At 47.3% G+C, this 26,401-nt stretch overlaps 1 protein-coding gene across 1 annotated transcript in view; it reads left to right on the forward strand.

Moving 5' to 3' along the window:
• Window positions 1–559: 559 nt before the first annotated feature.
• The window catches only part of LOC144111525 (protein O-mannosyl-transferase TMTC1-like), a 311,970-nt gene continuing 286,128 nt past the window's right edge, over window positions 560–26,401 (forward strand). The window contains exon 1 of the mRNA XM_077644851.1: window positions 560–1,958. Within this exon, the coding sequence (XP_077500977.1) occupies window positions 1,312–1,958 (647 nt within the window). The 5' untranslated portion in view covers window positions 560–1,311. The remainder of the gene's footprint in view (window positions 1,959–26,401) is intronic.

A 26,401-nucleotide genomic window follows, 5' to 3' on the forward strand; every position in this document is an offset into this window, starting at 1 on the left:
TGTGTCTGAGAACATGCTGACTAGGTGCTCTGTGGTTTATCGGCCCTTATGCAACGATTTTGATCAATGAGGTCTAGATTTTAATCAGGACTTGTGTGAATGACAGTGATGGTTATGCGCCTAGTTCATCCCTTATATAGCGTTTGCCTTTCGGTATCGAATAAACAGCTGGAAGTCTGCGCCTGTGTTGTCGCTTTTGTTCCTGTTCTCCTGTCGTGTCTCATTCGCGCAATACTAACCTTTTTTTCTGCAATGAGCCACCAACTAGCCCGCAAGAACGTTCTAATCCTGCGCTGCTTCGTTTGAGCAGAGTGCTCTTGCTTCCCATATCCCCGCTCACCTGCCCCGCTTGTCAGTGCCCAATCGCTCCATAGATGGCGCAACCTCACGGAGCGCGCGAAGGGAGTCAACCATAAACACACCAAGTGCACGTGGTAGCCAAGAGCGGAGGCCTTCATTCTCTTCCTCCTCCTCCTCCTCCTCCTCTACCTTCTCCAAAGTGCGCTCGTAGGAGCGCCGACGTCAGCTCGCCGGGCGCCGGGCCCTCCGCAGCGCCACCAGTACCGATGCCCCTCGGCGCTCCGACGCCGCACGACGCCAATCGCCACTGCATGCTGGTGGCCCGGCGCCGGGATCTCGCCCGTCGAACGGGCACCGCGAGTGTGCCGGCTGTACGGGCTCTGGCCGAAGTTTACTTTCTGCTAATGCGCGCCGGCTGCACGAACGCGGTGTTCAAGGCATCGGCTTCGCTATAATTTATGCTCACAATTGTGCAGTCAGCAAGTCCGACGAAAGCGATCGTGTGGTGTTATCCCCACCGCGCGTGCATGGAACGACATGTGGATGTCGCCGCTCGCACGTGCGGAAGAGTGGAACGCAACGCCGCCGAGTCGCTGTCCCCTCCACGTGTTCGAAGACGGATTTCATCGCTTGTGTATTGTGCGTAATAACCGACTGTAGTTTCGTGGCTGAAGACTTCAGTGTGGCCCCGAACTCCTGGTATACACGAGCGTGTCATTAACGATTGTAGCCTGAATGCGCTGTGCAGTCGGCTTTCTGAACTAGTCTTCGAGTCGTCAACTGAGCGGGAGCTGGATATTATCAAACAGGGTAGACAACTTAGTGCTGGATGTCAGAAGCTACAGTTTGAATTTCCCGAAGCATTTAGTGGCTGCTGTATTTGCACCGAGGAGGAAAAATTGTGGTTGTCCTCGGCGTAAGGTGGGCCGTCCTCAATGAGCACGGCTGATTTTCATAAACCACTGCAACCAGCCGCCGAGTGAACAGACTGTAAGCGGCCGGGTTGTCAGCATGGGATGCGGAGGCTGGATCGGGGCAGGCACGGAATCTGCCGTCCTCCACGGCTACCTGGAGACGGCGGACGACACTTCGCCAACGGCGACGACAGCTTCGACGAGGAGTGCAATTCATGCGGACGCATCCGCGTTCAGGGGTAGTCGTGACCGCGCAGCCCAGGGCGTCGGTGTCGTGCGCGCTTTAGTCGACTCTCTGAGCCTAGTGTGTGCTTCTGTGGTGTTGAGGACCCGTGTTTACTGGAAACGTGCTATTACGAATGGAGGTGACGAAGAAGCGACGACTTCGTTTCAGCATAACCAGCATCTTCAGCAGCGGGAGTACAAGCGACATGGTTCTGTGAGCAGCTGTACATTAGGGGGCCTCGGTGAGTCGGTGGGCAGGCATTGGTGTTCGAGTGGCAAAGCATGGTTTCCCGTTGTATTTGCCGGTGTTGTGTCCGTGCTATTTTACCTAAATTCACTCGACGGCGATTTCGTGCACGACGACATGGTGGCGGTGGTGGGAAACCCTGACGTCACTGGTGAAAGTCCACCGCAGTCAAAAGAACCTTCTTCGTTCTGGATGAATGACTTTTGGGGAAGACCCATGACCGACGCTCGGAGCCACAAGTCGTACAGACCCCTCACTGTGCTAACTTTCAGGTGAGATGATGTCGGGGTGCACAAGTGCCTAATGGTGAGTTTAGTTATTCCAGTTCGCCTGTAATATCGTGCTCCTCATAGCGACTTACCAAGTCTTGGAGAGGTTTCTAGGCTGCAGCAGGCTCCGCAAATGCTTGTAGCAGCAAGGTAGCGGCTAGATTACCCACAACGTGCACATGAAAATGCGATCGCACTCTTAAGATACGAAGGGCGCGTGTCACCGGCGTCGGCTTGCGTTTTAGTTTCGATGCCAGAGACGCCTTGTGTAGATCTTAAGGAAAATATTGGGCTTGACTCAAAATATATTCCATTCATTATGGTTTCGCAAAAGTCGTGAATTTTGGGATCATCTGAAAGCTGGTTCTGATTTCTCGTCGCTTAGCTAGCGGTGGTATAAAATGTTGTGGCTGCAGTTGATCATGGCTTCACCTCATCCGTTTCACGTCATCGTGAACTGGAACTTATGCTTGAAAGGAGTGTTCGTTGGTTTTTCATCTAAAAGAAAGGGTGGGCATAAGTATGTCAAGGTCGCTTAAAGCGCCTTCATTTAAATCTTGAAGTGGCCATTTAGAAGCAGACGTAGTGTGCACATCCTCCACTCCATCTCTGAAGCAAAGCTTTAGCAGAACGAAAGTGTACTTGGTGGCGCTGTTTCCAGAGCGACCGTGTTTGCGCTATTCAAGCTGAGAATTAACAATACCTTGCAGCGCTTGATCTTAGGACGAAGATTCCCGGGCAAAGCGCAATTGTCGCTCACAAGAGAAAGGCAGGAGCAAAGTGGGGGGGCAGGACAGGCATCCCATACGTGTGATCACGTGACCACACCGTGCTTACAGCCCGTGCCTTGCGCCTTACTCTAACTTTCCTGAAATGTAGTGACAGTTGTGAAAAGTTGTGCAGTCACGAAGGCGAGGGATATGGTGGGAGAAGGGCCCAACCAGGGGCCCAGTACGGCCATCCGGTGCCTGATGCATCTTGTCATTACCGCATGCCTGCTACCGTCCATTTTCCTCTTTACCATCGGTGTAATGGCCATTCTAATTTTTATTGCGCGTTTAAAGCTGTCCTTGCACACCCAAACCGGGAGCCTGCAATGGGCCTTAAGAAGCAGGCATGCATGTACATCTGCACTACATATAGGCTAGGCACCGTATCAAAAAGGGCTTGCGGATGACACAAGTCTGTCTCCTCATTTTCGGCTATATTGAAAGAAAGAGCTTCCACTTATAACCGGTACACACACAGGACGGCGTACGCCGTACAAGAATAAAGAACTGATGCGTTTTCTACACGCGCACCCCGTGACCCTGCAGTCCTGCCCGTTTGTCGAAACACACTATTAGGGCGTCTATCAACATATTTCCAGCTTTGTATTCTAGGTGATTTTTCCGCTTTAACTATTTCTCCTCGCTGTTAATTCAGGGAGCCGGCTTGTAATACCTGCAGAAGCCCTAATGGATGTGCAAATAGATGATTTGACAAAAGCACGGAATACCCTGATTCGAAGATGTAAGTATCCATGCCGTAATTTTTTGAAACACAGTGAGGGTTTAAAGTAGTTCACTCGAGAGGAACGCAGGAGGAGAAATTTCCTTGTTGTCTTTTATACGTACGCACGAGAAACGCATTGATGCCGCCTAAGTGATCGCCATAGATGTCAAAAAGGTCTCGAATCTTACCCGCCGCGGCCTTTCTGACCTCTTCCTCCAAGATCGATAAGCCGATCTGAAATCAGCTCCGCGAAAGCGTTCTTCGCGTGCCCTTCTCAACATTAAGAAAAAAAAAAAACTGACTTGATGACCTCAATTCTTTTTTTTTTACTTGCTCATAGCAATGGTACCAGCCGATACCGACTCCGGTTTTACGTATCGCCGCTTATAAACGTTTCTGCGTGATCTTCATGTTTCTTTCGAGCTGCTTCTTTAGCTCCTTATTTCCAACTAGCGCTGCGCGAACATACAAGAAAACACTACACACTCGGCTCCGTCGTGCATTCCTTTGTTCTCACTACACTAGCGGCATATTTTTTTCTCGCCATGCTGTCCTTTTTTAATGAAATAAATTAAAATACTAACCAGGCATGAAGAAATTATTTTAAGCACTATTCTAGAGCGCGTTCTTTGTATCGCTTACGCAAAACATGCGCAAATAAAACCCTGGTAACTGTTGAAAGGACATTTCCGCAGCCGATGCTCGATTGTTTTTATGGCCACTGGCCATGAGGCGGAAAAATTCGTGAATTTGATACAATGCCAAGGTTAAGAGGGACTTCGCGGCCTCAGTGTAGCCTGAGCCGCGATTTCCCCGCAGTCCGTTATTTTTCCTCTTAGAATACTTAATTGATAATGCACTTTTCTGCTCCTTTCTTCAGTTGCCTGGTTAATCCGGATATTTCGCGCGCACTGACTTCTCGGAATAAACAGCGTCAATGACTACCGCATTTTATTAATATTGTTTTGTGTGAGGGATGAGCTTTACGCCACGGCGGTTGTTATGGTGGCTTAAGCGGCGGATAACACGGCACTACGGCCTGCGGCACGTGTTACGGAAGCCTGGCCATCCTCATCGTAGTTGTCGCGGGGTCGTTGTTGCCTGCACCAGGTTCCAGTCACGCCGTCACATTTCTTCCGCGCTGCTGACTGTCACAGGGGCATTGCTCACGCCGGAACTTTTGTGTGCCTTGTTATTCCAACTAGCTGATTGCTCCATCGTATTTCGCTACGTTACCAGCCTCCACTGGAGAGCCGCAAATTAAGGGAAAAAAGAACCTCTCTAGGAATCACCCCTGAGCACAATTAGTGAAATGCCTAACGAGAAATACTATAAACATGAGACGGTTTCTCTTGCCACCGTATTTTTGAGTTGGCATTTTGAACAGAAGGTGTTGAAAATCGCGATCGCCTTTTAACCTACTGTCATAATATTCCCATAATATTCATGTTCTTCTTTTGTTTCAATGCACACTTTGAACTACTAGGGTTCATTGTTTTCCAACTTTACCTTGTTCGGCGACATTTCTCATGGCAGGGATAATAAGGGCCCAGAAGTTTCCTTCAACTCTCCTGTTATCAATGATGTGAATATAGAGAGGTGGAGTGAGAAAATTTACTTCAAAAATAAATATTTTAAAATAGAGGAAGTGTTTTTTGTAGCCTTCATTAATTCATCGTGTGATATCATAATAAATGCTTAATATATTCCTGTACCGAGCAATTGCGGTACTTTCAGGAACTTACTTCACGCGAGATTGCAGCTTGTTGGCTTCACAAGCCGTCGCCATTCACAAGAAGATCAATGCCTTGATTGACCTCTATGGCTTGTGAACTCACTTAAGTAGCCAAGTCGTATGGTCCGCTAAGCATTTTGAAGGGCATGCAACGGCACTGCGCATCTCGAACGGAATGCTTTAGTGCGTCTATGTTTTCCTCCGGAGAATGTTTGCCCAGGTGTTGCAAGAGGTTACCCGAGTCCACCTAGTGCTAGGCGTGTGGACTCTCTTGATGTCAGTATGGTTCGGTTTGGTTTATGGGTCTTTAAAGTCCCAAAGCGACTCTGGCTTGAGGGACGCCGTAGGGGAGGTTCTGAAAATTTCTACCATCTAGGGTTGTTTAACGTGCACTAACATCGCACAGTACATGGGACTCTAGAATTTCGCCTCCATCGAAATTCAACCGCTGAGGCCGGGATTGAACCCGCGTGTTTCGGGTTAGCAGCCGAGCGCCATGACTACTGACTGAGCCACCGTGGAGGCTTGATGTCATTCTCTAAGGCAGTTTCTACATATGACTTCATATCTGAACACAACCGCATGAATTATTTCGCGCAGTAACACTGCTTAACGTAGAACTAGAACCAGTAACTACCCGAGAAAGCTTGACGAACTTTTATTGTTTTTTTTTGTAACATTTCTTGAAAATTGTTTTGCTGATTGAAAAGCTAACTGCCACTTCCAATGTGGAATACTAGCGCAAGTAACAGAACAGACACATAAAACACACGAGTCCCTGCTTGGCGCTTCAGGTCGGTGCCGTGCTGCGAGAATATTAAAGCGAGAGGAGAAGCGGACAACAATTGAAGGGTCCAGGAATGCAGCCCCTGGCTAAGAAGCTGTTTTTAATGTTCTTTAGGGCGAATGACAGACGACCGCCAGCCTGCCTGCAGGCCTCGTAATACGGTGATTATAAATGAGAACGGGATTACAGCAAAGCCACTGCAGACTGGCTTGCAGCGCATGATGCCCTGCTCCAACCTGGTGCGTTATTGGCCGCTACATCCGCCATCGTCTTATTTTCTGAAACCAAGCGCAGGGTCAACTGTTGCCGGAAGACGTCCTTCTCTGCGCGGCTTGCACCGACCAGTTAGGAAAATGAAGTGCTTTCTCAGAACACTCTCGCACTTTGCAAGCACCTCAACAGCGAAAATGTGGCAGTGACAGGGGCTGTATCTGGTCATCCCGCCAATTCCCGGCATTTTTACCGCGTTTTCTTGAAGGTCGGCCAAACCTACATCGTGAACGATACCGCATGGCCACACTGGTGAGAAATTTGCAATGCCCGGCTGATGTGGCGAGCTTGCAAAAGGCAGATACTTCGACTACTGGATGCCAATCCAGCCTGTTATTATTATTAGAGGTTCTTTTAATCGTATTCCAATGGAAGGAAAAGATGTTGATAGTGGCGGCATCAGCCATCGAAATCGGAATCACCTGAGCTGCGGTTAGCGGGAATAAAATTAGAGAAGAGGGCGGGAAGGGAAAAAAAGAGGACAGCCAGCCTACCCGTAGAAAATATAGACGTTACGCAGCCGCGGTAGTAGGAAGAATTCAGGAAGTACATTGTACTAGAAGAGACAGTGTAGCGTACGGGAGAGACTGCGCATGGAACGCCGAGTGGCGAACGAAGCGGTGGCGCTGCAGTCGCCTAATCCTTAATATTTTGCAATGGCGTTGCTGAGTTCGTCTGCAAACGGAATTGATAACTTGCTGTGTGCCGCGTGCCAAGTGCATATTACAACAAAAAAAATTCCTTTCGGTTGCGAAGCCCGTAGTCCGACAGTGTTTTAGGCCAAAAATGTGACCACTCAAACGCCGCGGTAATCCGGCCGTTTCTGGCGGCACTGCTATCGGACTCTCCTGAAAGCGGGCAGCAACTGGCGATACAGCTGAGGACACGCGAGGACCCACGCCTGCTCCACTGTTTATTCTACTTCACTGTAGCTGCAGCCTACACAGTGCGCTATTTTGTGCGCCTAAATTGGAAATTTTTGAACGATGTAATACTCTGGCATCATGCCGAATACGGTCAGCAAGCTAACAGACACAGTGTTCAGTATGAGAGGGCTAAACAGGAAGGGTAAAAGTGCAGGCAACGTGCATGCATGTCCTGTAGACCTCTAATCAAGTATGGCTATGTAATTCCTTCTGTCGCTTTCAGACAGAAGTGCATTAGGTAGGTGATCGATAATCTTCGGTAATCTAATCGTGGTAAGCACGTTTAACTGTGATGTGTCGCAAAGATGAATAATTGCCCTGCTATTTCGGCATTTTCTTCGTCATCATCTTTTTCATGATCAGCTCAACTAGGTCCGATAAAGGACAGAAGTCTGTCCCTTTCACCTACAGCTAACCCTGGCCTGTATTTCATAGATCACAAATCGGCTTTTCCGTAAACCATCTGGGGAAACGTTTGCGTTTTAGCTAGCTTACCAGTTTCACAGTGGGCTCTATCCGGAAATGGTCTTCAGCGGTGTGTTTGTGTGTGTTGCTTTTTCTGGCCAGGAGAGGTGGCGGGGGGCGCGATCTCTCGCCCTGCCTGCCGCAGTGAGCGCGCCTCCTTAACGAGGCTTCTGTCTCGACGCGCTAATCCCTTTGAGCACTCGCAGCGGCGTAGACTCTCCTGCGGTCGTTGCAAGAGACGCACGCACTGCAGCAGACCGGTAATGCGGCAATCTTCCGGGCTTGCAAGCGGACTGCAGCGAGCAATCAGGGAAGAGCGGCTGCGTCAGGCGTGGCGTGCTGTGTACGGACGAGGAGCAACCGAGCATCGATCTGCCGATTGCTGCTGTTGCGCGTCTCCACGGCTGCCAAGAGAGCACGCAACCCAAAGAAACAGCATTAGCTCGGCTCTAAGTTCGTTGTAAAAAAAAAAGAACGAAGAAAATAGCAAGGACAAAAACGAACTGCAAGCCATGAGACAGCGGCAGTGCAGAGGGGCGTCAGGATCCCACTTGCTGCCGCTTCGACTGAACGAGTGCAACTGAGGCGCGTCCTGTGCAGACACGACAGCTTGTTTTGCTGCATCTCGATTTTACTCCTTACGATTTACCCAGTCTGGCCTATAGCAGATCCGCACGAGTTACCCATTTCTTTTTAGCTTCACAATGTCATCTCTCTCAACCGATAATTTTTGTGGTATGATAACCGTTAAAGTTAATAACTGACAGGGCTGGAACTCCGTATTCCATCGGCCGTGTTTACAACAGCCTGTCATGGTGTTCGCGTCATCTGGTAGAGAGCGCAGGTGGATTAGTAAACGCGTTCTGGCAAGAGACTGGTAAGCAGCAAGTCGCGGAGAGAGGTACTCGATATAGCTGGCAGACCACCGTATGGTGCTGAACGGCATCCAATAATTGCTAATTACACCACAGGTGGTAAGACAGTAGGGGCCACAGATGGTAGCCATGAAGACCTAATTTTAAAATTTGGCGCTCTATTTGAACACCATGTTGGAGTTGTTGAGAGGAGAATCGAGAATATAGCTTATTTGATTAGTAACCAGTTACTTAAAGGGGCTCTGAAACACCTTCCGAGGAGACATCAACTTGCTCAATCACTGCATTGTGTTGTCATGAACACCTGAGCCAATGAATACATTTCTACAAGCAGCAGAGAACCCACAATCACGCGCGAAAGTTGGCAGGCCCTTCCCGACGACTTTTTCATACTCGCACCCTCCTCCGTAGCTCGCATCTACGTATAAACGTTGGGAGATGGCTATTCGTTAGATTCTTTCAGACGTCACGCAGCTACCATGGTCGCGGCCAATAAGTAGCGTATCTCCGGCTGCTCAAGAAGCTCTCCTTTGGAGGCGGGGCCGGCGGAGGTGCGCCGACCTTCCAGCGTCACAGAGACACAAGACAAAGCGCTTCCAGAGACGCAGGACAAAGTGCTCGCTCGTCCCCGTCTTCTTTTGCGCTTACATTTTCGTCGAAATATTGAGGAACCAATTAGCCGAAGAAACAGTCTTGTTGTGCTGTCCCTTATGTTGTTTAGCAGGGTAATGGCGTCAGAAAATCGGATGCCATTTGAGAATTAATTTTGATATCGAAGTGTTCGAGTCCACCTGCCTATCTCCAATACCTCTTTGTAAAACAGAAAAAAAAAACCTTATGAGATAACGACCCCGAGCGCGACTCGAATAAGCGGTGAAGATAACAGAGGCTCTCTAACTGGGCGTTGTAGAGAGTAGCTTCACGTGTTAGATGTCTGAAATCTTCGCCTTCTTCTGCTTTCATGCATTTTGTCTGTGCGGCGAACAATTGATAATGCCACTGAAGAGCCTGAGAGAGCTATGGAGCGTCTAAGAGCGAAAGCAACGAGGGAGGTTGAGTCCACTGCCGGGCTCTGGAAAAACAAAGCGGCTGGATGCAGCGGAGGAAATGGAGGGCGCTGTCCAACTAAGAAAGCGACGGATGGCGGAGGCCTCTCAATTCTGGAAAGCAGCTGAACGGACCATGTCCACTGCTTAATTTAGAGAACAAAAGGAAGCGAAAGAGTGGCATGTGCGGAAGCCAAAGTACGTGTATGATAAAGCTGTGCGGTTTGGCCATCTATTCCTTGAACGCTGTTTGATGGAGTGGTTATATTGGGAACAGTTCTCTGCTGCCGGATTGATGGTGTCTTAGATTTACACACCTACTTGTCTGACTGCAATATAGGCACAACTCAGCAGGTATTGTCCCGAAAAACTGGATAAAACAGCGCAACTGAAAAAGAGAAGGCCAAGCACCAGCGCATCTGGAATTCCCCCGAAAACATGCGATTTCAAGCAGGCTGCTTTTATTACCAAATATTTCAAAGATGCCTGGTTAATACACAATCCCACTGTGGAAGCATGAAAACTGAAAAGCATTTACGTCTGTTGTTTAGTTTTTTAGCTATCTGCTTGCACTGAGACAGGTAAACCAGCTCATTTGTTCCAATGGATTCCAGATTTTCTATCGACTGCTGTTAATACGTGTTTTCTGGGATCACAGCGTGCTCGGTGTATCTTCTGGGTGTCATGAAAGAGAAGAGATAGAAATGGCCAACAGGTGGCGACACTGCGAAGAAGGCCAAAGAACAGGCAGTGCACGCCGAGGAGAACGAGAGGTCAGAAGCTCGGCCCATTGGCCAGCAGGCAGTGAAACGGCCATTACGATTTGCAGATGCACGCGCTCGCAGAGCGGCGAGTAAGCGAGACGATCAGTTTTATAAAACGCGCTGAGCAATAAGGACAAGGACAGCATTAGTCCCCGCCACTGGTTGAACGCATTTCGGACAACCAGATTGCGCTTACATTCGCAGCATAATTTGCGTGTATTGTCCGACTAGTGAACGTCGGCTGTAGGCAACCATGGATGCTGCCCCGAAGGAGCGTCGTAATCGGGAAGAAGCACGTAACAGCGACTCAAGGGCCCGCAGACGTGCGGCGTGTTGAAAAGACGACACACGTACAAAACCATCTTTTCAACAGGCCATAGACTTTTGTCAATAAGACTTAAATTTTCTTCACGTAGAACATAGCGGAAAGAAAACACGAAAGGGACAAGATGACGCAGACAAGCGCTAACTCGTGACTGGACTGAGGTTTATTGCTGAATGCACGCAGTTTATACATAGTATGATGAAAAACATGAAAGAAACGGGTCCCCTCGGGAGCACGAGTGAAAGTCTAAAAAGAAACGCACGCAGCACGTGTCACTCATCGCTCGGGAAAAGGAAATTAGCACAAAAGCACTTCATCAATAACCTTGCGCGGCGGAGACTAAAAAATTGTATTCACAGTCTGCCATCGTAACAGAGGGCAGGATCTGCCACACACTGATCTGGACAGATCCATATGTGGCAAGCTTTCATAATTTCCGGACTAGCTGGTCACTCTGTCTTTCTATAAACAAATTCTTGAGACTAGTGGAGAGAAAATAGAAATACTACATACAGTCTATAGCAAATTTATTATTTAAGGAAAATGACAAGCTTAATGGAGTGACATGGGAGAGGCTAGTGGAGAGAAAATAGAAAGACTACATACAGTCTATAGAAAATTTATTATTTAAGGAAAAGATCCAGATCGACGTGCCGCCGACACCGAGCCAGAACTACGTAGGCGCGAAGATTCAGCAGTGCAGTCCGCCGAAGCTGTCGATGAAAGTCGCGTTACAAGTGCTTACTTTGTTTTGATCTTTGACAGCGTTGCGTTAGTTTATCCTAGCTCGTTCCTTATTATTGCGGCGTTGTGGTGCGGCGGAGTCACCGCGGGCTGTCGTAAGAGTGTGTCAAACGTTTCGTAAAGCTCTCGGATACTCTGTGAAGGATTTGAGTAGTTGGCCAAGGCACAATAGCAGTCTGTTTGCCGGTGGGTTGTTACCTGCTTGTCCATAACTCTGAAGGGACCGACTAAAGAAAGCATTACGTAAGGGGTTGAGATAAAAGGAAACTGGCAACGTTAACTTCGTTCACATCTCGCTGTGTTTCGCGGCATACACTGCCAACCGCAAGGGTACTCAGCTGTTCTTCATTTGCGCTCGTCGAAAATCTCACGCAAAAACTCTCGCCACTGCATTTACGCATCAATATGCTTCAACGGAGTGAAGATCTGCAGAGTTTTTTATATTACAGCACGTGAATACATTTGCTGGCCTGGACGCTGTTTTGGAGCAGCTGCTGATCCCAATAAGTCAAACCATGGGCAGTTATGGTCTTCAAATTAAGACGTATGCGAGTATTTTTCCACGTTCATGCGCCTTATGCTCATCTTTTCCCCTTGAAGAAGAGTTCGGCGGCGGCTGCATTTATTCGACCCGTTTGTACTGCAATGATGATGGCTGCTGCAAGAACAATGTGCTCATCTTTATTTGGTTTGCAAAGCTTGATGTCCCGCTCGTCATGGAGATACAAGTGTACAGATACATTTGGAAGAAAAACATTAAGATGTCTGTGTTGCGTGTAGCTGCCTTTTGTTTTTCCATTGTGTAATATCTGAACTTTTATTTATAATTTGCCATATTTTGCTGTACATTTTGTGCGGCTCTGAGGCTTAGAGAGTGTTTACGGTAGGGTTAAATACAACAGCTGATTGAAAGTTTAAAACCGACACGTTTCCGAACTTTGCATTTTAGATACGTGAAAAGGAAATTTCATTATGTGAGGGGACATTTTCCTGAGAAACGGAATGGAGCACTGAAATCTGTTTTCGTCATATTTTTATCGTTGTTCGGGCCTCGACAAAATTCATTTCCGCAAAGTAAGCCGTGTTTTTAGTTCTGACGGCGATGTCGGAAGCGGGAAACGTTTGTCCGGGCGCACTTGGACGCTCGGCTCGATGCATCGGGGCCAACACGGAAGCACCCGCCTCGTCTGAGCTTCGCCGCTTTACTTTCTCTGGAAATACCTTGGTCTTGCTTAATACATTGTATTTTTTCGTTCGATAAAACTGGAAACGCTTTTCATACAGTGTAGAGACGCGCTTCGCCCTGTTTCTGGTGCTGCGCGCAGCCCTTCGAAGCCTGACGTACGAGGCCATATTCTGAACCATTTTTGTCCTGCTATTTTGCCGTTGACAGACCGTCTATCCCACACCACAGTTCCAATATTATGTTGCCAGCCATCTGTAAGCCCCGATATCAGCACAGGCAACCAGCAAATACGAAAGAGCGAAACAAGCAATACTTTCAGCCTGTTGACCCATCGTTGTGCTTATTTCGGTGCATTGCTCAGTTACACGACGTGTCATTGAAAAATACAGTTCAGCACAAAACAGTGCGTTACTGTGTAAAGTAAGTCTCTTAAAGAAGATGCAAGTTAATATAGCCTAGGAAATTCAGATCGCAACTTCTGCAGCTTCAAAACTATTCATTTAGGTGTTATCGCTTTCTGCCCACAATACATTTGGCTTACTTCTCATGCGAAGGGATTCACTTAGTGATTTAGTGTCTCAACGCGCCATTTTTCATGTAGGTACGAAGTCCACACTGCAGATGTCTGAAAGTTAGCCCACCTGCCCTGTGGCATGACGTCTTCTGCGAGCGTTTTATCCTTTCTACCTAAAAAATCGCCACTTCGTCTGCATCATTGCGAGAAATCATGACTGGCTTACTGACTGGCCCATTTACGGATAGAGCAAAGTAATTATATAAAAATCAATGAATGAACGAATGAATAAATTGGCCACTACGAAAGCAATCATTAAATTATTGTTCAACTGCTCATTCTCTTTTGGAATGGAAGTCGAAACCAAATGAATAGAAATGATGCAGACCAGATTTGAATAAAAACAAAATCAAGGAAGATCGCTCCGTGTAAACAATAACCAACGTGTCATGTTTAATACAAAGCACCCTGCCAACTTATAGAAATCGGTTCACTGGGGAGCCTTTATGATGAACACACCTGTACAGCCTCGATGAACATCACAGGCAAAAGGGAAGGTCCGCAAACGAGACACAACCAATAGCATTTTGTTTTCCTTCGCTAATTATTTGGCTGACTTGGAAAATGCGCTTGGAGGGAAATAAAAATTTTTCGTAATGATGTGAATTTTTAATTCAACATAAAGCTCCTTCTTCAACTTGCGTTACTTTCATGAGTCCGATGTAAAGTGTGAGCCGTAACACTAAAGTGAATCTTTATAGACACGTAGAGCAGTTACCCTTCTCTTCCTGCTGTGCCTACGAAAAGGATTTAGTGAGTGGAGGATGCAAAAACTGACGCTTCAGTGTTTCACATGCGCAAATACCTTTTTCAACAGCAAGATCTTTTCAGTCGAAGGGTCATTTCATGCGAATTTCACTGGAGGCTGTTTACTGGTCCTCATATGGTACAGAAACAGCCTTCGATCTCCTAGACGCTGATCATCTCGGTTTTGTTTGTAAGGATCGAGGTTTAGCTCAATGGAATCTACAATAAGTGAAAGCAAAGAACATCGGAACACAAATACTATTTTCTCGAAACTTTGTTCAGCATCACCATCGGCAGACAAGTATTGCCGCGGCATTTTATTTAATCGTTCGCACTAACAATTGTCCACCTCAGGGGCATGACCATATCACTGTCGGTAAATACCACGCCAAATTTGGAAGCTTTTCAAGATTCAACCGCAAATCGTCTTTCTGCTTCATATCTGATGCACGTATCATACAATCTTAGAGGAATTGTTATAAGAAAGCAAAATATCGCCATGGAACCACTTAACATTCAATACGGGCTCAAAGCAACCTCCGGTATCCGCCGTGTCCGCTCATGCCAACGGCATATGAAACAGCACTCGTATGTGAAAAGCTTCTGAAATGAAACTGAAAGATAAAAAAGTTTCAAATGAGACCCTATTCGATACGCACCACTCTATAAGCTATGTATCTTCCCGCGCCCGAAACAGCATGATTATACATCAATATTTATGAATGATTGGTCCGTTGCTGTCGACAAAGTGATATTTTCTGCTGGAAACAGCCGTCTGTCTCCAGGCTTCCATTTGGAGCGGATAAACGCTTCGACTATTGGCTCCGCACTGCGTGCCGTTAATGCTTTTTTTTCTTTTGTGACTGCCGCGGCGCTTTCCCATTTTCGATTTCCAGCGGGAGGCCTGTAGCGGTATCTCATCTCTCTTCAAAGGCGCCATTTGTTTTTGTTGGTGCCACCGGCTGTACTTTTTTTTCTTGCACGGGTACAGGTCTCCCTGGCAGCACTATTCTTTTCGTGCTCTGCGTGTACCTGAGTGAACGCCGCCAGTGCCAGGCTATAATACACAAGACAGGCCGAGTTAATTCTGTGCACCCACTTTCGATCGTGCCTTATCTGATTCTTTCGTGAAGCGTAACCGCCCAACTGGTTCACAGTAGAACTTCTGTTAGGCGCGCGGCGAATGAGTGCAGACCAAGTCGTTGCTAGCCAGGGGAAAATGATTGTTATGCATGGTCAGGTTCAGCGACACCTCAGGGCAGCCGATATCATGTGCAGGCGAACGAACGGAGGACACGTGAACTTAGCGAGACATACACAGCTAAACACTTCAAAAACAAGGACACAAGCTCCCATTTTCTGCCAGTGCATGTGAATGAGACCGGGTTTTTTGGAAATTTCATACACTAGCTGAAGTTTAGAGTTTTTGGTGTTCAAAACTACTGGCAACATTTTATTTATTTATTTAAATTTGCTCTCAGGGCCAAAGCATTATAGTAGGGAGTGGGTTAATACAACGACCACATACAAGAATAAAGATGCACGATAAACATAATTACAGGTCATGAATTAAACAGTTACGCATTTCTAGCGAGTTAAATTTCGCAAGAAATAGCGGAAAGAATGTTATTTGCCATTAGCTGTGGTTACTGTCGATGCGGGAAGATAGTTCCAGTCACGTGATGTCTTGGGAACAAACGACATTGAGAATGAGCTAGCGTTGCCTGCCGGAACAGCTACATTGTGATGGCGACCGAGGCGAGAGTTGTATTTTCATTCTCATCAAATTGTAGCTATGAGCTATGCGTTATGAGATTTTATGAGGATTGTTTTTAGCCGCGCTTAACTGCTTACGCGTGAAAGATTCTTGGCGGGCTGGTTTGGGTGGATACCTGATGAACGAGTTCAGCTTTTGTTCTGTTGTTTTATTTTTGTCCATTAGCGTGCGTAGTGAAGAGTCCAAGTGCGAAGGACCGGTTCTTTTTTATTAAAAGCCATCGTCCTGTTCCTTTCTGTCACAAAAAAAGTTTCTTCTCACAATGGTGCCGATACATGCCCTGACGTTATTTGATACTGTCGTAGGCGCTTTGTGCGCCTTATTTCTAAAGTTCTCGAAAGTAGGTAATAGTGCCGTCTGATTGACTAACAGTTACAGCAAATCTAAAGCCCGGCCGAACGGTATTGCAGCCCAAGTTGCAAAATTTCTCATCGAGCACAACCCTACCGCAGAATGGTGTTCCAGAAATGGTCGTCGTGGACAGAAATGTGTTTACGACTTAATAGGCACTATGCGAAACTGCTTTCGGTGTCTGGCAACACTGCCCTTGCAGCTTCCGCTTGTAACCTTGGTTTGGTCGAACAGGTGCCTAGTTTTCTAGCGCCTTCGCAATATCGGTGAAACTTTCATGAAGTCTTCAAAACAGAACTTGAAAATCCGGGCTTCAGCCGAGGTGCCTCCTACGTGGATCATTCGCCACCAAATTTAGGTTCTTTCTTGTCGTTTCGTCAGCGCCAGCATGCTTCTGCCGCGTCTTCTACTTGGCTTCAAGTATGCGGTGAAGATGGCAGGAATCGGCGCTTGGAAGTACGTAGAAAACTCGAACTCTGGGCTGTTGTCGTTATAGTGCGCGTATTTACGCATCGGCTCAAGCGTCGCGCGTCATCATCGCTGTCTTATTTTCAAGAGGGCAAACTTTAGCCTGGTAAAGTTTTGTTCTGCGTGCAAGAATGCTTTGGCATGGAGCAACTTCGTTGGGCCTGGAAACGTTCCTGCGCGCTGGCGTTAGCTATTGCGCGCGCAGCTGTATGATCACACACGACTGCAGGACAACTGTGTATTGTCGTCCTTTTAACTTTAATCTTCGATGCACATCTGTTAAAAGCTCGGCGCAGTTCCCAGTGTTGATTGTCGCTAGCTTCTAGCGCCTCATTTTACGGGAGGCGAGCAGAAAGCGCACTTTTAACAGTAGTTGCTAACAAAAAAAAGCAGCCATGTATTGTTTTGAAATGTTGCAAGCAAAGGCCAAGTTTTTTTAAGATTTCCTATTAACGATGCTGTAGCGACCTTGCCTGCTGCCATGAAAAGCGTGCTTTACTAGAGAAAGAGCTTGAAGTATAAATTTTCTGTATGAGCTTGATATGCCTGATATGGGGGCCACACTCAGCCCGCCTTACTAACTCCCAGCCCTCAATTGGCTAAGCAAGTTGTTCTTTCTCTTTCTCTCTCTATGCTAGTCTAGCAGTGTGTGTAGGTTTGAACTTCGCATGCTATGGGGCTTTCGACACTTAATAGTCTGGCTTCCAGAGCTGTTAAATACGGAATGGCTTTGTCGCGAAGATAGCTGGTGCCGCTCGCCGTACCGATAAATTCGGGTTGTTTCAAATGTTTTCGGCACATTGTCGTATCTTGAGAAAATTAAACGCATCCCTCAAAAACGATAAAACGGCTATATTATATTATTCATTTTTAGAACAAACTTACATCACGTGGATATGGATTGCAGGAAGCCCGAAGAAATGATACATTCGCACATCGGTTTTTATATATGCGTAATTTACATCACAAGGAAGAATTTGCACGTATAGCATCCGGCACGCTATAAGCGGAAAAGAGTGCCTGGAACCTTACTACAACTGCACAGTCAAGGGAGCCTTGCTAGTGTTCTTAAAAATAACTACGCAAGAATGGAACTCGACAACCAAACATATAGAGAACTAATCTGTATTTGGCTCTGGGTTTTTGATTTAGTGTAGTACGCCCCGCCTTGACCGATCGGGGTTTGTAGCTGAGGCGCACTTAGGGCGCATGGCCCTGATTTGCGGTGAATTTATGAAAGCAGTTCTTTACGGCCAGTCTGCATGCTTCAGCAAGTCCACTGGTATACGCCAACTAGAAAATCTGCCCCATCTATTTCATAGAAGTGCTTCTCGATGTATTTACGTTCGACCGACTACGGTCAGCCGGAGTGTTTCTAAATGAAATAAATCGGCTCCTTTTCTGATCACAGAGAGCAAGTAGTATAGCGTTCATCCTGATTTTGAAAACAAATCACTTATAAAGCAGCGCAGCAACAGAAAGCTGCAAACAAGCGCTTACGTACCATACCTCGCATTGCATTTGATGCCATTAAACATTCAAGCGCAGAACAGCAAAATAGTGAACGAGAAGCCGAAACGTATATTTTGTTCAAAGCAAATTACTGGGCTAGTTTGTATTTCATTCTTACAACATCGTACATTCAGACAGAGTGACGCAAGGCTCAGACATTGACAGGGACACAGCACAACGCGCTGTGGTTTTCGTCGGCAGCAATTGTTGCCAAAGGAAATCCGTTCTCAGGTCGATTTCACTGGAAAGTTGCCGCCAACGGTACGCAGCACTAGCCGAGTTCACACCGAAGCGTGCGTAAAGGCTGAGTTTCTGTACAGCCGGGCTTGTGATTCCCATTCGGTGCGCAAGACTTTGCACAATCTAGTTATGTGGATTCTTTGGAAGAATAGACACCGAACGTCTCCAGCAGATGCGGAGGAAGCATGCAGCGACGGATGTAGAAGCCGAGTAACCTGGCCACGCACGCGGCTACAGATAGCACTGTCAGAATGATCCTTAGAAGGAGAGAGCAAAGAGAACTAAAAAATTGTTGGGCTAGTTGGTACTTCATGCCTTCGCGCAGCGCGACAGCGAGCACGGACACTGACAGGGAGACGCCATAAAGCGCACTGTAGTGTCTACCTTCCTGTCAGTGCCAGTGTTAGTCGTTCCACTGTGTGAATGCAAGTATACCGTGTTGTCGCACGCATAGTGGTATCATACGAGAATGCATTACGTAGCGCTGCAGTCCATCGGCATTTCATCTTTCACAAAAAGCGCAGTCGTCTTTAACCATCGCCGGGCAGTGGTTTAGTTTCTTCGACCTAACCAACATGGCTGGCCTAGTTCCTGGATTGATTAGAGACGGCGTTGCGCATTTCGCATATTGTCAAATTAAGCGAGTTATTTTGCACTTCCGTTTCAACATACATCGAACGACCACTGCTCACCATATGCATACCGATGGCTTCACAGCGTGCCTTAATAAGACTGTTGCCGACATGCTTGCTATCTACAACCGGGGACAAGGTTATTCAGGGCACGCGGCAGGCGGCAAATCTGGGAGAACTGCATCGCCCTGCAATCTACAATGCATTTCTAGACCCAAGATATTGTTACGTGCATGCGCGTGCTTTTGTACTTGCAGCCTTGTCGTTTTCCTTGCTTCCGTTGAACAAGCTGGAGGGATGCAGCTCTAGGCGCGACGGTCGCTGTTCTTTATTTATCATGACGCGCAGCCACTTGGACAGCGCACGAGGGGCGATGAAGCGTGTGCGGTTGACTTTGTCGGGAGACCTTTTTTATGTTTGCAGCTAACATGTCAACTTACGTTACTCCAGTTTTGGGGCGCAGGCCGTACGCAGATAAACCGATCCTACGCCTACAAGAACCCCGCGCTTTCCTGCAGTAACCGCCTTTACATGTGGATACCTCTCGATCTTCACATCAAGAGAAGTGGTCAGGGACACCGAACACACTAAATTTACCGCACTACTCACGCCATACCTGCAGCCTCCCACATTCTTTCAGACTCAAACCCGTTTTGCGACATTCCTCCGTTCCTCCACGGCCTCTACACCGTGGCGCCTGCTGACGCTTAACATTCGCATTATAGACCGTCCTCTCGCGAATTTTTTTTTCGACTTGAGTTTATAGTGGCCCGTATATAGGCATATCCTTTTTTTGTTTATCAGGAGGGACGCGTTATAACTATAAGATTTGCCGCGCGTGGCCCTGCTACTTGGAGGAATCATGATTACGTGCGACAGCTTCGAGAATGCATGAGAGTACTGGAAAAAGAAAAAAAAACTTGTGTGCCTGTCTGCCTCAATACATCCATGCGGCGTGCCACATCTCGTTTGCAGATAAGACACATCTGGTTCGTCGCCTAGACAGCTCAGACAGATCATGCATCATATCACTGCAAAGCGAACAGTGCACTCTTGGGGCCCTTCATGCGCCACTGAACTGGGCGCCCGACATTGCAGTTGAAGAACAGTGACATCTTGCATTTAGCACCGTATATCACCAGACTGTTCGCCCTTGCAATGGGAAAAGGTATTGCTGGCGTTAAAGGGCCACCTGGGGTTCTTTAACGTGCACTGACATAGCACAGTACACGTGCCTCTAGCATTTCTCCACGAGACCGCCGCGGCCGGCATCGAACCTGCGTCTTCCGGGTCAGCAGCCGAATGCTATAACCACTGAGGCACCGCGGCGGCCCGATTAAAGAAGTTAGTAGGTTCGTCTTTATGTTGTCTTAGTTAGTAAGGTAGTAAGGTTCGTCTTCATATTGCCTAAAAAGCATTTACCTTATTTACCCTATGTGATCCAAGTGTCAATCCGCCCAGCTCACAGCAGCAGGAATGTGTTTAATTTCGGAACATATCAAGTCGACTTTATTAATGAATATCCACTTAACCTGTGGTAGTCATTCAGTTCTTAACACCAGCGCTCATTACCAGAAATTTGGGACAGCACCCAGCCAGTGCCGCTGAGCCTATCTACCTATCACGTTCTGTTCTACAGCCACTGGGTCAATCAATCTCTTTCCTTGTTACTTGACGGATGACGTCAACGCGCCGTTTTCTATGTTCCAAGCCATGCGCCCCGCAGTGGCAGCAAAGACGACTCGAGGTGCTTTTCGCGAATTTTCGATGATAGCACCGAAGTTAATCCGGAACCTCATTTACGGGCGTGTCTTCGTGGCACCTCGCCTTGAAATCACGGTAATAGAGATGCGAAACTGTCAATACCTGAATTCTGCACGAGGTGTCTCTGACCGCTTATCGGACAAAGGAAAATTATTTCAGAGACATACTGCCCAATGAAGCTAAGTATATGTGCCTATGCACAAAAAGCAATTTCCTTTTCGCTAATCTCATCGGGATTACACCTTTTTTGCTGGTCATATCTCTAGGATTTCTCGCTTTGTTGTGACGAGGAGCTGCTGCCAATAGCGTTTTGCAAAATATTTTAATAATCGCATTGCCAAGGATGTCAGGGCCAGCTGCCTCTACGTTTGTTTTACATCCACGTACTAGACACTTGGCAATGGGCGTATCTCTTGCCATGTTTGACAGTGCTTTTTAAAGCCGTATTTCGTTCGATATTCTGCTAGTTTGAAGTAATCATTCATCGAAAGGTACGCGCGTCTGTTTTTAAAGATCTAGTGAATTTAATTTAAAAAACGGTCTCTGTTAAGAAACGGTAATGTGAAACAGTGGTATTTCTTTGTATCTCAATAGAAAGCCGAATACGCTTCATTTTATCCTATACAGGCTGGTAGTTATTATGATCCCTATTGTATCGAGAGAGTGACAATTGAGTTCAGTATGCCAGTGTCTTCGTCCTAGCCATTCCACTCTCTTGCGCTTCTCCGCCAATCCCATGAACTTGTCTTACTTGGACGCACTTTTTTGAAAACTGACCACACCTTGAGAATTTATGCGGGCACGAGCATCTCGGATATTTAGGCTGGCCTCAATTACTCATGACAGCAGTAACATTGAATGTAAATACTCCTAATTTTCTTGTCAACCAAGCGCCAGTAACAAATATCGTTTGCGATATCTAACATTTGCCCACAACATTTCGCCCTCAAGCACTCAGCTACATTGTCGGAAAGCGAAGCGTTTGCCTGCAGTTGCGGAAAAAGTATTTTCTTCATAATATTAACTTTAGGCGTCCATTAGACAAACTTCGGATTGTCTTGGATTATTTTTTACCACTGAATATTTATTGAGCGTCATAATTTTTGTGTGGAGGAGACGTCGGTACTTTGTAGTTTTTTTCCTCTTGGCAGTCATATTCATTGGCGAAGCATCCAGGTGCTTTCCTCTACGTAGCATTAAAACCATGCTGCGAAATACAGGGGTAAAATAATTCGCCAGGTATCATTCGTTCTCCGTTTGCCTAAACTGTTTTTTTATGTTTTACTCTGCTTTTTGCTACGTGTTCATCAAATGTTTACCACCTCATATCATTTATCAGTTTCACTGCAATTTGTGCAAGCCAGATACGGATAGTGATTTCGAAAATGCGACGCCTCGCTGTGGTGATCTGCACAGCCGTGACCATATACTAAAATAACTGGGATACATTTAGAAGAGCACACAGTGGGAACTTCTGGTGACCACTAGACGCAGATACAACGCATGAACAAAGCGGCTAATTTCCTCAAAGGAAGCCGTCGGCTTATTCTCATGAGCTCTTGGTCCCGCTAGTGTGATATCGCACTAGGTTGCAGATCAAAGGGGGTTCGTCACGCCATAATCGGAATAACCATGGCGTCATGAAAATTGAGCAGCGCCATTGGCTTGGGGCGACCTTTTTTAGAGGTTTCAGCCGCTTCGTTGTTCAGTTGCATCCGACTGTCGGCTCCAAATTTGGCTGGTTGCGTCGCCTTTTCAGGCCAGAATACTGCCATTTCGCGAAAAATAGACGTTTGGTTCGGCTGTCAGAAAAGGAAAGTCCGGACAGAGATGGATGAGTTTCCGTCAGCCATTTATTTCATAGAAGTCTGAATGAGCGCCAAATTAAAGCGTAGCTGCGTTCCTCCAACGAAACGAGTCTCGTCCGCTCTGAGCTCGGGAAACGGAAAGCACTTCTTAGCGTAAGCGGCAGAGAGAGAGAGAGAGAGAGAAAGTCTTAAGCGGCGGAAAAAGAAGCCGGGTGAAGTAGGAGTCGCTGGCGCTTAAAAGGCCAGCAGTTGAGAGTCGAGCGCTCCGCTGAGGCTGGCTCAACCTGCGCGAAACTCCAAGGCGCCCTCCCGCGGCCAATATACGCACGAGGGATCCAGGCAATAGTACCTCCGTTTTTTTCCCCCCGATATGAATTGCAAATACGCCTCAGTTTCCAGGGTCTAGAGCAGCGCCGGTGCCTTGCCGGAATAAGGCCCCTTCTCACTTCCTGCCCTTGCGGGCGCCACCAAAGAATCGGTGGCCCGAAGGGTGGAAGGGGCGTACGGTGAGGAGGCCCTTTGTGCCCGCCAAGCCACAAAACGGGGCTGCCGTGTTGGTGGGTCTCTCTCTCGGGCAGGTGAAATCCCGTCATCGTTCTTGCGTTTTTCCTTCTTATACGGCTTCCCTGCTCCTGCGTATAACTTCCGAGTTTAAGGCTCCCCTCTCGCCTTGTGTAGAGTAGAAAGGCAGGCTTCCGTTTCGGCCGTAAACGGAGCGAGCAGCATAAATTTAAGTTCCAAGAGGACAGCGCTTTTCGCTGCGACATCAATCATGGGACGAGGCACGTGCGATGCCCAGAACTGAGAAAGGACGGCACGAAGAGTGGAGGGAGTATTGCGCGAACCGAGAAAGACGCTTAAAGATAGCGATGAGAATGAGAGATTTGTGGCAGTCCTGGCATTGTAAAACAGGAAGGATGTTCCCACTCTTCAGAATAAAAAGGTGCAAGACGAAGTGAACTATGTCTGATGTCGTTTTCCAGCTTACGGTATTTACTGCGGGCGAAAATGCCAGTGCCAGTTTTCGTAATCTTAATTCGCTGCATAGTTGTTTAGTACTCGTGAAATGGAACAGAAACAAAGATAATTTGCTCATGAATGGAATGTAGTGACCTATTTTTTTGTTGTTGCGCAGAAAAAAACAACCAAATACTTTAAGAAATAAGCGTACCTTGCATTGAGAGGAAGTTGATTTTGATTTCATTTTAGAGGCGCAGACAGTGCTTCGCCAAAGTGCGCCATGGATAACGTGTTCTGTTATGTTCAAGGTGGTACTTGAGGACGCGCCGAACGGCATAGAATGATAAATCTCTGCTGCGCATTACCTCTCTTTCAAGCAGTACAGTCATCCGCACTCCTGTCTAGAGCGCTCGAGCGGGACGCTCTGTTGCGCATTTATGATGGTAGCCGCCCCGTAGTGGGCCCTAGTAAACGTTTTAAGGACACGAGGAGTAAACACAATCCATGGCAAAGTGCATGCGTGATGCGCTTTCGTTTTGGGCCCGAGACTACTGGTAAATGACGAGGTTATACTCCCCAGGGCACTATCGACAGATCTGTGGACGGCTGTACTACCTCTTTCGCATTCTCTGCCAAGCGTTATTTAGGGTAAAAACTTCTCAGTGGTCCACTCTTAAGGCGTACGGTTCACACTGCTGTTGCCGTTTTCTCAATAGCAATGAACTGATAGGCGACGGCATGTCGCGCAGGACGCGCGTTTCATTACCCGAGCCTGGCTGCTGCTTCTGTCCTGCTTTCGGCTGTTTCCTTTTTATACTCTACCTGGCTATTCTCGGCCGCCTCAGTGGCTCAGTGCTTATGGCGTTCGGCTGCTGACCCGAAAGACGCGGTTTCGATCTCGGCCGCGGAGGTCGAATCTCTATAGAGGCGAAATTTAGAGGCCCGTGTACTGTACGATGTCAGTGCACGTTAAAGAACCCCAAGCGGTTGAAATTTTCGCAGACCTTCACTACGGTGTCCCTCATAGCCTGAGTCGCTTTGGGACGTTAAACCCCCATAAACCAAACCAAACCTGGCTATTCTTACTTATCATCTTAAGCTTATAATACCTCGGGCGCTTTTATTTTCTTGTTTACAGATACTGCGCTATCAAGAAGACGTAGATAGCTGGCGGGAGTTCTTGTGTAAACATCTTCTGGGAAAGGGAAAGAGAACAAAAATGAACAAGTTGGCATTTCATTATTTCAAAATGATGGCTCTCACGTAATCAGAACAAACATGCACGAAATTCAAACCCCGCACAGTAATGAGAACCGGGTGAAAGGAGGAAAAAACACCACTTTTTTTTTCAACAGGTGCTGTACACTTGTAGTGACACTTATTTTGCGTGATCCAGCTTTATTGGCGTATTTGATCGCAGTGTGCGTATGCCGCACGAGTATCGCTTTGGGGCACGCCCGGTTCGGCGGGTGCCTTCCGGTACTTGGAGCTGCGTGTGACATGTTACATGCGTCGCGGGTGCTGCTTATAGCAACGCGGAGAGATCGATGTTTGAACAAGCAATGTCACGAGAATTTCACGCCCATTTCTTACTCTGGTTCATGCACTTAGCCATACATAACGCCTTGTGCGGTGGTACCCCGAATTTAACTGCTATATCCCGAAACGGTTGTTTAACGAAGTGGGCTGAAAGTGTGAAACTCGCAAGTAAACCATGCGACGTTTCGATGGCCAGGGCGCATGACCAAGTAGCACATTGGACACTGCAGCGGTGGCCTAGTGGTCTGAGCATCTGCCTCGCATGCGGGAGGTGCGGGGTTCGATCCCCCAGTGCCGCCGGGCATCTACCGGTGATACAATGGGCACAAGCTCTCCCCTGGCCTGGTGCTCGGCTTATATAGGGTGAAATGTTTGGGAAATGGGTCTTCGACCCCACCTTCAGCAAATAAAAAATACCTTGTGCAATGGCTCTTTGGCCGCAGATGTCCTAGCGCCATAAAAATTCACTATAATCATCATCAATTAGCATATGGTACCCCTATATTTCTAGCGCATAAATAATTACTCTGGTAGGATGAAACCACCGGCACTGAAGGCAGGGCAAAGCAAGCGGTTATTTGGCAGCATCCAACGACGCACGATAGGGTGTGGTTCGCTGCAGCGGAAATAAGAAATCTTACCGTCCATGACATCACACCAAGCTTCCCCGTAGTCCTGCGCCGCTCTTAGGAGAAACCTGCAATTTAATCGTCGATTACTTTATTTTAGATGCTAGCGAAAAAAAAAAAAAAAAACTTGTGCTGTACCTACACATAATTTCAATTTTAATCCGTTAGTACTCTGCATCGTCGAAAAGTGGCGCAGTTACCCTTTAAGCACAGTAGATTCGAGCGAGTATCCTCAATAATTCGTCGTGCGTGGCGGCCAACGTTATACCATTACCTTTCGCTCACTGCAGCGGCGTCCATTTCAGCCAAACTGGAGAGTTCTGCATAAGCAAAGCGCTGAAGGCCAGTAAATCCTGAGTGTTCTGCATTTGAAGTGCACAGTCGTGAATGAATGGCCGCAAGCACGTTGGGCGGCTTTTTCTATTGTACCGTGCGAAACGCAATATACTTCTACAATTTTTTTTTATTTCGCTCCGTACATACCAAACGTAGAGCAGGCAAACGGAAGATGAGCAAGTTATTTGGTCGCGCCCTCCCTAATGGCTTCGTTCGGTTTCCTCAGAATGCGCCTATTGTCGCTTCCTGAGACAGCACGGCAGTCTCGGAACCCAAGAGTCTGATGATTCTTGTCGTTACCGAAGAGAAAATACCACCTCCGCCTCTCCTGCCCACACGATAACTATGACTGCATCTCTTTGATTGTTTCTCATCAGTGCGCCCCATGCCGTTTTCCGTGACGAAAGAATGGTCTCGCAACCAATGGTAATAAGCAACATTTGTGGCCTGCAAGAAAAGAATAAAGTTCTAGCAGTGAGTTCAAGTGCTGCA

This window comes from Amblyomma americanum, chromosome 11 (assembly GCF_052857255.1).
Source record: "Amblyomma americanum isolate KBUSLIRL-KWMA chromosome 11, ASM5285725v1, whole genome shotgun sequence".
In the NCBI taxonomy this organism is placed as follows: Eukaryota; Metazoa; Arthropoda; class Arachnida; order Ixodida; family Ixodidae; genus Amblyomma; species Amblyomma americanum.